This window comes from Vulpes vulpes, chromosome 15 (genome assembly GCF_048418805.1).
Source record: "Vulpes vulpes isolate BD-2025 chromosome 15, VulVul3, whole genome shotgun sequence".
Taxonomy (NCBI): domain Eukaryota; kingdom Metazoa; phylum Chordata; class Mammalia; order Carnivora; family Canidae; genus Vulpes; species Vulpes vulpes.
The window spans coordinates 117,385,783-117,397,912 of record NC_132794.1 but is presented as its reverse complement, the minus strand read 5'-3'; the positions used below and the strand labels follow the sequence as shown (position 1 = coordinate 117,397,912).

General features: G+C 45.4%; 1 protein-coding gene across 5 annotated transcripts in view; it reads right to left on the bottom strand.

Annotated features, from left to right (window-relative positions):
• Nucleotides 1-12,130, bottom strand: part of PPP2R2D (protein phosphatase 2 regulatory subunit Bdelta) — a 45,039-nt gene that overhangs the window by 18,823 nt on the left and 14,086 nt on the right. Inside the window, exon 1 of one of the 5 annotated variants that reach the window (XM_026010657.2) lies at nt 3,768-3,997. The exons of 3 other annotated variants lie outside the window; for them this stretch is intronic. In XM_026010657.2, coding sequence (XP_025866442.1) covers nt 3,768-3,780 — 13 coding nt within the window. In that variant the 5' untranslated portion in view covers nt 3,781-3,997. Of the gene's footprint in view, nt 1-3,767; nt 3,998-12,130 lie in introns of those variants that run through there. One more of the 5 variants, XM_072740436.1, reaches the window with a different exon arrangement.

Sequence of the window (12,130 nt, the reverse complement as noted above, 5' to 3'; positions counted from 1 at the left end):
GGTGCAGCGTGCCGTCACGTGCAGCGGGCTTCGGGGGGAGCGGCATGCCACTACCCTCTACCCACTACCCACTACCTTCTACCCACTACCTCTACCCTCTACCCACTACCCACTACCCTCTACCCACTACCTCTACCCTCTACCCACTACCCACTACCCTCTACCCACTACCTCTACCCTCTACCCACTACCCTCTACCCACTACCCTCTACCCACTACCCTCTACCCTCTACCCACTACCCACTACCCTCTACCCACTACCTCTACCCTCTACCCACTACCCTCTACCCACTACCTCTACCCTCTACCCACTACCCACTACCCTCTACCCTCTACCCACACCCTCTACCCACTACCCACTACCCACTACCCTCTACCCACTACCCTCTACCCACTACCCTCTACCCACTACCCTCTACCCTCTACCCACTACCCACTACCCTCTACCCACTACCTCTACCCACTACCCTCTACCCACTACCTCTACCCTCTACCCACTACCCACTACCCTCTACCCTCTACCCACACCCTCTACCCACTACCCACTACCCACTACCCTCTACCCACTACCCTCTACCCACTACCCTCTACCCACTACCCTCTACCCTCTACCCACTACCCACTACCCTCTACCCACTACCTCTACCCACTACCCTCTACCCACTACCCTCTACCCACTACCTCTACCCTCTACCCACTACCCACTACCGAGAAAGGGAAAACAGGCAAGTGTGCTTTGAAATTCAGACGGTGGCAATAAATTTAAAACTCAACGCCTCTTAGAGCAAAAACACAAAGAGGTGGACGAGAAGAAAGAGAAGATAATCAGAGGGTCAGGTTAGGTGGCGCGTCATCCAGGTCACGAGCTCCAGAAAGGCGAGAGACAAGGAAACGGCGCAAACATCCGAGGACCACGAGGCGTGCGTCCGGCGCAGGAGCACGGGAGCCCCGGCCGACGCGGCCGCTGAGCGCCGGGCCTGACCCAGGGCGGGACCTGCCCAGGCGGCCTCCCGGGACGACCGCGACACGCGGACAAGAGGGAGGCTCTCAAGTCCTCCACGGAGAACCAACAGGTCCCACACCACAGGGCTCGGAGCGCATCAGACGGGATGCAGGAAAAGGGCGGCTGGAATCCAGCCATCCTCGAGATTCTGAGGAAAAGGGGCTCCCGGGTGGCTCAGCGGTTGAGCGTCCGGCTCCGGCTCCGGCTCCGGCTCCCGGAGTCCCGGGCCCGAGTCCCACGTCAGGCTCTTTGCGTCCAGCCCGCTTCTCCCTCTGCCTGTGTCTCTGCCTCTCTCTGTGTCATGCATAAATACAATCTTTAAAAAAATAATTCTGAGGAAAATAATTTTCAACCTATGATTCTACACAAAGCCAAATTTTCAATTGCGTTTAAGAGGAGTAAAGATGTTCTGGAACATCAAAAACCACAACCAAACCCCCCTTCTCAGGAAACCACTGGAAGATGCAAGTTGGCAAATGAGAATAAACCAAGGCAAAGGAAGATGGGGGACGTGACAGCCCAACACTGGCGAGGACAGTCCCAGGACTGGAGCCAGGGGCCCCGCAGAGCCACGTCGTCACTGGGGGAGAGGAGGGCTAGAGGGACCCACAGGGCGGGGACACCGCACTGGACACAGACCGAGCTGTGGCCCCGCGAGGCAATCATTAGCTCTGGGAAATGAAGCCCGCGTGGAAAAGAAAACGTCCTCTTCAGTTAGTGACCGACACTATCCGCACGCACGGTCAGCAGGAGACGGCCACAGGATGCTCTCAACTGTCTCTTTCCTTTTTTTTTTGCAGGGAAGGCAGGGGTGCACGTGGGTAGAAGGTGATGTGAGCAAAAAAGCTAAGTCATCAGTTGCCATAACAGGAAGTCAGTACTTACTGTTCAAAATAAACCCAGGAAAGAGCCGTTAGCAGGAGGGGGCCTGGTCAGGGGCCCCGAGGAAGCTTCTGGGCTGGGTGGGCAGGTGGGGAGAGGCGCGGGAGGGCAGAAAGAGCAGGAACAGGACATGTGGAGGGGAAGGGGCCCAGAGGGAGACTGTCGTCAACAAGGCGGAGATCATGAAGCCACGTTCACGTGCCCGCAGCCTGGCGGGGCCTAGGGGGGCTGGCGACATGGGGGAGCGGGGCCCCCACCCTGGGAAGGTGCGTGGCGGGGGGCGGCGTGGGCAGTCGGGGAGGGCGGGGCGCACGAGAGGCGGGTGAGCACCGGGTTCACAGGTGGTCTCATCAGATGGCAGCTCTTCACTTCATCAAGGAAAACGCAGGCCACAGTATCGGTGCCCGGGTGAGATCCGAGGGCAGCAGCTGATTCTCAACGTGCAGCGACAGACTCCGTGACCGCTGTAAGCGGGCGGCTGCCCGGGGCCCTGGGGAACAGAGCGCGGAGTCCTGGCGCCCGGGCGGACATCTCAGTGAGTGGAGTCACTATGAATGAGCCCCTTCAGCAGAGCTTCTGGAACGCTCGGGCAGGCAGATGGGGAGACCAGGTTTGGGTCCTGCCAGGAGCAGGACGACGGGGGCCGAGACACAGACTGAGCAAGGGGTGGCACGGAGTCAGGCCTCGGGGCCGGGGGAGGCGGCCAGCACTAGCCGCGGGTCCGGGTGTGTGCCTGCGTACACAGGTGCTTGCTGGATTAGTCTTGCACTTTCCCAAACTTCTAAGCTTTTCAAAACAAAACATGCAAGTGTGAACATTTCATTTCCTCCATGTCCGTCAATCTGTATTGCCACTGCCCTGTGTCCAAAGTGACCGTCATCTCAGGCTGAATTACCCGGCAGCTCCCGCCTAGCTTGCTCCACTCCCTCCCACGCCCGTGGGAGCTCCAGCTGCCCAAGGCAGAGAAGGAACCTTCTCAAAGGCATGAATCGGACCATCACCCTGCTTAACGGCCTAGCAGTACACAAGTGTCAGCACTCCTCCGCTTACCAAATAGTACACAGAATCAGAACTTACTACCCAAATTGTTGAGTCATTGTCAAAACAAAATGAAACCACAACAATGAAAGGGAAGATACAGTTTCCAGCTATTTCGTTTTTTCTCTCCTCTCTTCAGGTAGTTCAAGTTGTGGAGGATTACTTAAACGCAACCTCCTGGCCAGAGACCTGTCTGTCCTGGGTAAGGAATGCAGCTCCGCTGACCCCAACAGCAGCAGCAGGACGTGGGGGAGACCCAGACTTGTGCACGCTCTTCCTGAGACCACCGGCCCCTTCCTGACCTTCTCACCTCACTGCCGGCACTGCGTGAAAAAGTCCCAGAAAGTGGTCACGATGAAAGCCAATCCTCTCTTCCCCCTTAAGGCCTCATCAACACCCCATCCTAGGCTAGTAAGGATCTCGAACAGTGCTCATCCTCTTCAGCCGTCAGCCAAGGCAAGTGAAAACCACCACACACCCGCCCAAATTGCTGTTCCAAGTGTCACAGGATGGGGAACAACAGGAACTCACACACTGCTTGTGGCAGAAAAACTGCACAAGCCCTTGAAGACTGTTTGGCAGCGTCTGCCAAGGCTCAGCAGCCACACATCAAGGACCCAGAAACCCCACACCAGACACACAGCCGCCAGCAACACAGGCGCTTAGTGCGACAGCACCTACAGAGGCACATTCACACAACCACCAACCAGAATGTCCAGTAGAAAGAGGCACACACGGTGGAGCATTCATAGGGTGACGCCACACAGCAATGAAAGCGGACAGATTTTGGCCACACCAAGCAAAACAGATTAGTCTCACAAAGAAAATACTACAGAGCACTTACAGTGTGATCCCATTTATATCAAGTCCAAAAGCAGGGGAACTGAATCCACAGTGCAAGTACGGCCAAGGGTAGGTGGGTGCTTTTCCGATCTGGCTCCCAGGCACCCGGGAGTGTGCACTCCATGCTTGTGTGTTTTCATCGGCAGCCAACCTCATCGTACCTCCCCTACATCCTGTTTACTGGTGTCCACCTTCTCCCAGGCTCTCATCCTGGGCTTCCCAGGGGCTGACTCAAAAGCCCGCCCTCCCCCGCGCCTGGGCCTCCAATCACGGAGCTGTCCTGCAGCCTTCCCTAGAAGAGGGGTCTGCTCTCGCTCTCCTGCCTCCATGGCCCTCCACAGGTGCTCCCAGACCCCCTGGCAACCACCTCTTCGCCCCTCGTCCTTGCCTACACTTCCTGTGCACCAGTCCCCTGCCTCACTGTTAGTGATTCTGCCTATTTCACTCAAAAACAGAAGCACCCAGAACAGATCCTTCACATAGTTGTGCCACCAGGAGGGTCCTGCCCGACCTGGGCTCTTCGAGGATTCGGCTTGGAAGACAACCTTCATGCTATGACACCATCCATTTTCGCCCTCTAACAGAGAGATTAGTCCTAATTTCACATAGACATGCTGTAATCTCTCATCTTAAAGAAAAAAAAAAGCTGACCTCCACTTCATCCTCTGGACAGTGCTATGGTCTCACAGTCTCCACCTCCTTTCTTCCCACCCTTTCTGGAGCTCACTCTAAGGCGTGTCTGCCTCCACCATTCAGCAAGATCACCTGCTTCAACCCACCCAGGTCCTTTCTTACTGTCACCAAACCCATTCTCTCCCCTATCTCTGAACTCTGTAAGAGATGTATCAAGGGCATTGACCACACTATTTACCTTATGCTCCATAGTACCTGTTAGAGTGGCATGCGTATATATTATAGGAACTCCCAACTATAACACCGATAATTAATCCAGTGACACAAGGCTTTGGGAAAACCACACTAAAAGATACTGACTATATTCAGATTTATGAGTACTATCTACTCTCCAAGGACAAAAAGTCTACTGAGAATGTCAGATAAATAGAGAATTTCTACTTATTATGGTGAATACAATGATAGAGCACTCTGAAATGTAAATTACACATTTATATAAAAAATTTTCTACTAGCAGACACAAATAAATGTGCATGTATATATATGAATGTATATTTTTACATATATAAACACACACAGATATTGCATTTTTAACTATATGTTCAAAGCAGATCATCAAAGGCAAGAGTTCTCTTTCAGAAACCAGACAAGAACTAACAGAAGTGAATTAAGCCTTCACCAAACATAAAAAATGGAAAACCTGTAAGAGATTAGCAGGGTTCTAAACCAGACACACTATAATCTCAAAAGCAACTAAAACAGTTTCTCCAAATTATGAGTAGACTGGATAAAATGACAAAACAGAAGGATCTGAATATCATTTTCTAGTCAATCACTAAAAAAAAAAAATAGTTTGTGGCAGATTATCTAAATAAACTGGAAAAATCAGAAAGGACAACTGAAAGTCATTTTCTCTGCTACCAGAATAAATAGTATTTTAGTAAAAGGAAGAACAACTGTATCTTAGGAATGAATACAAGGATGGTTTAACATCTCAGAATAAACCAACACAATAATATACCATGTTAATAGAATTAAAAGACAAAAAAAAAAAAAAAATCACATGGTTATCTCATCTGTAGACAAAGCACTTGACAAAATCCAGCACCCGATCATGATAAAAGTGCTCATACACTAAGAACAGAAGGGACCTTCTTCAACTTGATAAAGAGCACCTACAAAAAAAAAAAAATCCACAGCTAACATCACACTTTGAGAGAGAGGCAGAGACAGGCAGAGGGATAAGCAGGCTCCATGCAGGGAGCCTGATGCAGGACTTGATCCTGGGACCCCAGGATCACGCCCTGGGCTGATCACGCCCACTAAACCGCTGAGCCATCCAGGGATCCCCTAATATCACACTTAATGGTGAAAATGTGGATGCTTTCCCCATAAGATCAGGAAGACAAGGATGTTTACCCTGAACATTTCTGGGAAGCTTTCTCCCGAAGGTTCCAGCCAGAGTACTTAGGCAAGGAAAATGAATGGCATCCAGATTGAAAAGGGATAAGCAAAACTTTCTCTGTTTGCAGATGGCATGACTTTGTATGTAGAAAGTCCTACATACAACTATCGGAGCTAGTAAGTGTTGTGAGGACACAGGACACAAGAACAAACACAAAGATCAACTGTATTTCTATACACCAGCAATGAATAATCCAGAAATGAAATTAAGAAAATGATTCCATTTACAGTATCATCCTAAAGTGCTTAGAAGTAAGTTGAACCAAAGGATTGCAAGATTTATAAATGAAGAATCGCAAAAACATTGTTTAAAGAAATTAAAGAAAACCTAAATAAATGGAAAGACACTACATTCATGGACTAGAAGACTTCATGTGAAGATGGAAGTACAGAGTATAGGCAACACCCCCTAGAAAACTCCAGCAGTATCACCTACTCTCCCACCCCCCAGCAGACTGACAAGCTAAATCTTAAAATGCATGTGGGATTATAAAGGACCCAGAATAGCCAAAAGAATTTTTAAAAAGAGCAAAATTGGGGCACCTAGGTAGCTCACCTAGAGTTAAGTGTCTGCCTTCAGTTCAGATCCTGGGATGGACACTGGGGCGTCCCTGCTCAGCGGGGAGCCTGCTTCTCTCTCCCTGTGCTTGCCACTCCCCCTGTTTATGCGCTCTGTCAAACAAATAAAATCTTAAAAAAAAAAAAAAAAAAAAAAAAGCTTCTCCTTCAAGAAAAAAAGTACCACAAAGTTGGAAGAGCCACACTTCTTGCTCTCAAAATTTACTGCAAAGCTACAATAATTAAGACAGTGTGGTACTGGCATAAAGACAGACATACAGAAGAAGGGGAAGGAATTCACAGTCCACACAGATATCTTTGCACCTATGGCCAATTCATTTTCAACAAGAGTGCCAAGACAACTCAAGGGGGGAAAACAGCATTTTAAACAAATGGTACGTAAGACAACTAAATATCTACATGCAAAAGAAAGTCACTGGACCCTTACCTAATGCCACACACCAAATTAACTCAAAATGGGTCTAAGACCTATATATGAGTTAAATATATAAGACTCTCAGAAGAACACAGGAGCAAATCTTTATGATCTTGGATTAGGCAATGGTTTCTTAGATATGACACCCAAAAGCACTGCAGACAGAAGAAAAAAACAGATAAACTGAATATCATCTAAACTGAAAATTCTTGTGCATCTAAGGACACTCACTGAGAGTGAAAAAACAATGCAGAGTGAGAAGAAATATTTGCAAATCGTGTACCAAGTAAGGGTCTAGCATCCAGAATATATAAAGAACTCAATAATTTTTTTTAAAAAGGGCCAACTAAAAAATGGGCAAAGGACTTAAATAGACATTTCTTCCAAAGAGATTATGTGAATGTTGAATGAGCACAGGTAAAGATGAGATATCATTAGTCTCTAGGGAAATGCAAATCAAAAGCACAACGGGATAGCACTGTGTGTCTGTATTACAATGGCTAAAACAAAACAAAACAGAACCCACAACTGCTGGCAAGGTCATAGAGAAGGAACCTGGAACCTCATACTTTGCTGGTGGGATTTTTTTTTTTTTTTTAAAGATTTTATTTACTTATTCATGAGAGACACAGAGAGACAGAGAGAGAGAGAGAGGCAGAGACAGGAGAAGCAGGCTCCATGCAAGGAGCCCGATATGGGACTCGATCCCGGGACTCCGGGTTCATGCCCTGAGCCAAAGGCAGACCTGGACCAAGTCACCGGAAGGGCCCTCAATTTGTAACATTTCTCAACTGTATTCTGAAAGTAGACCAGATTATTTCAGGTTTTTTTTCTAAGCACACAAAAACCTAAGAACTGTTCAACAAAACACTATTTTTAATCCCATTTCACTTAAAGCAAAAGAGCCTTTATTTCTCTTGCCTACTTCTCTTAAGGGTATGCGCATAAGGTAGGGAAGACCACAGAGGACCAGGAAAATCAGTGTCTGCACCATTCTCCAACTACAAGCCTTTGTCAGACCAACATCGGTGGACTTCAAAACTTAGGAAACCATGTTTCACTTCTGTTGTTAAAGCCCATCAGAGATTTAACCACTCTTCAAGGAAAATCTGATTCATACAGAATGTTCCATGCTCTCTTCCCTACCCTACCCTAGAAAATGTGAAGTTCTTGTCCCTAAAGGCCATCACAGAACATGCTCCCCTCTCCTGCAGATAAAGTTGAGTACCGGGAAGGGTCATCAGGAGGAGACTGCTTACTCTCAGCACGGTGACTCCTTCAGGAAACAGCCACCCCAGGGACCACGCACAAGTCTGAGCCAAGGCAAGTCAAAGCACTCCAGGACTACCAAAGACAGGCCAGTGTCTTTGTAACACAGTAACACAATCATCAAAGTACTTACTGGATTTTTTCGAAGAAAACTAAAAATACGTACTTTCCAAATGAACATCTTGCCCCCAAAATGATTCCAGCCCACCTCCATGCATTGCAGCTAGGGTAACTTTGATTTTTTATGCACAATCATGATTGTGTGATTTTCCTACTTCATATGCATCAGGTGAACTCCCAACTGGCCTTAGGATAAAGATCAAAATCTTCACTCTATTCTCCTCTTTGCTTTCTATAGTCTGATCACCCAGGCCTTAGTTCCTCAAACTGGTCATAATCCTTCCTGTTTCAAGCCCTCATCCACACTCTATACTCTGCCAGGACAGCTCCTCCTACCCCTCAGCCCTGTCCATATTTGTCCATATTTGTCCGTCCTTCACACCACAGCCCAAGGTTCCACTGTCTAGGGAAGCCTGCTGACTCTTTCTGGAACCCTCATCACAATGGCAACTTAGTTGCTTATGTCTCTGGACCATGTGTGTCTTGGTGCTTCTGCTCACGGTATGCTAGTAGCATGGACGCACACATGGTCGCACACCCACAGAACTGGACGCACCAAATAACAAAAGAATGAGGGGCTCGGAGTTCATTTGTTAACCCTGCTCGCTCACCGGCTGTCAGCAGAACTCCTCCCGTTGCAAACCCAGCCAGGTACCACAAAACCATTCCTTGGTATTTCACACTCAAACTAGCAAGAAGACAATGACTAGCATTTTTGTCGTTTATGTAAAAAAGGGCATTATTTTGAGAAATTGGTACCAAAAGGGGAAGAATCCCTGAGTTTGGGAAATGATCTTTAAAGCTAGCCTATCATATTAGAAAAACAAGGCTGCTATCATTTCTCTCCTTATCAGTCATCTTTTTTTTTTTTTTTTTTTAAATTTTTAGTAAGCTCTATGCGTCCCACATGGGGCCTGAACTCACAACTCTAAGATCAAAAGCCAATGTTCCACCCATGGAGCCAACCAGATGCCCCCTTATGTGCCATCTTTTATTAGTATCTATTAGGCACAGGCATAGCCCTGAGATGCTTCCTTATAAAACTAAATCAACATTTCTGTATATTTCAACACATGTAGAAGAACTCACAAATATTTCTAAATTAAAGAAATGTTAAAATAGGTAAGATTATCAAGTAAGTGACATATTTACGAAGTAAATGATACAAGAAGTCAAAGTTTTATCACATTTTAAGCAAACAATGGTTACTTACCATTGTAATTTTTGGAAAATTGTAGCAAGTTATTTCTGACCAGTAAGTTCATTCAGTGCATATAAATAATTCCATTTCCAAATAGCTTTTTAAGAATATATTCTCTGAGAATTAAATATTTAAAAGTTCAATGACTAAAATTAAACAAAAAAAATTAGAAATGTACAATTTCCTACTTCAACAAACCCACATTTAATTCTGCCATAAAATGGAATGAAATCCTGATCCATTCAAGAGAATGAAAGGATAAACTACATACCAGGAGAGAATATTTGCAAAAGATACAGCTGATAAAGGACTGTTATCCAAAATATACAAAGAACTCTTAAAATCAACAATAAAGGGACGCCTGGGTGGCTTGGCGGTTGAGCATCTGCCTTCGGCTCAGGGTGTGATCCCAGAGTCCAGGGATTAAGTCCTGCATCAGGCTCCCTGCGTGGAGCCTGCTTCTCCCTCTGCCTGTGTCTCTGCCTCTCTGAGTCTCTCATGAATAAATAAAATCTTAAAAAAAAAAATCAACAATAAGAAAACAGCCCAATTACACAATGGGCAAAAACCTTAATAGACCTTTCATCAAACAAGATATACAAAAGACAAATCAGCATATGAAAGAAAAGATACTTCACATTACATCCTCGGAGATGCAAATGAAAACAAGATACCACTATACACTTATTAGAATGGCAAAAATCCAAATCACTGACATCACCAAATGCTGGTAAAGATGTGGAGCAACAGAAACTCTCATTCACTGCTGGTGGGAATGCAAAGTGGTGCAGGAACTTTGCAAGAAAGTTTGGTCATTTCTGAAACTAAACATTCTCTTGCCATACGATTCAGCAATTGTGCTCCTTGGCATTTACCCAAAGGAGCTGAAAATTTATGTCTACATGAAAACCTGCACACAAATGTCTATAGCAATTTTATTCATAATAATTTTTAAAATTTGGAAGCAACCAAGATGTTCATTCTCCAGCATGTGAACTGTGGGTCCATTCAGACATTGGAATATTATTATTCAGAACTAAAAAGAAATGAGCCATCAAGCCATGAAAAGATATGAAAGAACCTTAAATGCATATAATGAAGCGAAAGAAACCAGAATGAAAAGGCTGTGTGACCCTGACAACATGACACCCTGGCAAAGGTAAAACTTTGCAGACCGTGAATACATGGGTGGTTGTAGGGGTGAGTGGAGGAGAGGAACAGTCAGAGCAGGGAGGACTTTCAGGGCAGAGAAACTGCTCTGCAGGATATTGTAAGACGGACACGAGCCATTAGACATTTGCCCAGCCCATGGAATGTTTACCACCCAGAGTGAACCATACTGTAAACAGGTTGATAACGACTCTGGGCAATAATGATGTATCAGTGTTGGCTCTCTGGTTGTACCAAATGTACCATCTGGTGGGGGGATGCTGATAGTGGAGGAGGCTGAGGGGGAGGACGGGGGTATGAGGCAAATCTTTGTAGTTTCCTCTTAAGTTTATAGTGAACCTAAAACTGCTCTAATAAAATTTTAAATTTTGCTATATACTACAACACAGACAGACCTTAAAAACATTATGCACAGTGAGATAAGCTAGATACAGATGGACAAATGTTGTATAACTCTACTTATATGAGGCCCCTACTATAGACAGGGATTTCCATAGAAACAGAAAGCAGAATAGAGATTATTGGGGCCTAGGGAAGGGGAAAATGGGGAGCTGTTATTTAATGGGGACAGAGTTTTTCTTCGGACGAAGAAGTTTTAGGTACACAGAGTGCTGATGGTCACACAACACTGTGACTGTAATTAATATCACTGAATTACATGCTTACAAATATTGGTTAAAATGACCAATATTAAACTCTGAATAGTTTATTACAATTAAAAAAAAATTCCCAGACCTCACAAGAATGTCCATTCTCACCACTTTTATTCAACACAGTACTGGAAGTCTTAGCCACAGCAATTAGACAACATAAAGAAAAAGGCGGCATTCAAATGGTAAGAAGTGATAGAGATGACATGATACTATATATAGAAAGTCCTAAAGAATCCACTAAAAAAAAAATACTAGACCTGATAAATGAGTTCAGTAAAGTCACAGGGTACAAAAATCAACAGAAGAAATCTGTGGCGTTCCTATATACTAACAAAGAAGTGGCAGAAAGTGAAATTAAGAAAACAATCCCATTTACAACTGTACCAAAACCAATAAAATACCAGGAATAAACTGACAAAGAGGTGAATAACCTGTTCTCTGAAAACTATTAAACACCGATGAAAGAAATGAGATGATGCAAAGAAATGAAAAGACATTCCAATTCCATGCTCATGGGTTGAAAGAATATTGGCAAAATGTCTATACACCCCAAGGCAATCTACACATTTAATGTAATCTCTATCAAAATAACACCAGCATTTTTCACAGAGCTGGAACAAACAATCCTAAAATTTGTACAGGGCGATGAAAGACCTTGAATAGCCAAAACAATCTTGAAAAACAAAACTGGAGGTATCACAATCCCAGATTTCAAGTTAAATCACAGAGAGGCAGTCATCAAGACAGCATGGTACTAGCATAAAAGCAGACACAGGGATCAATGAACAGAATAGAAAACCCAGAAATAAACCCACAACTACATGGCCAATTGATCTTCCACAAAGCAGGTAAAAATAGCC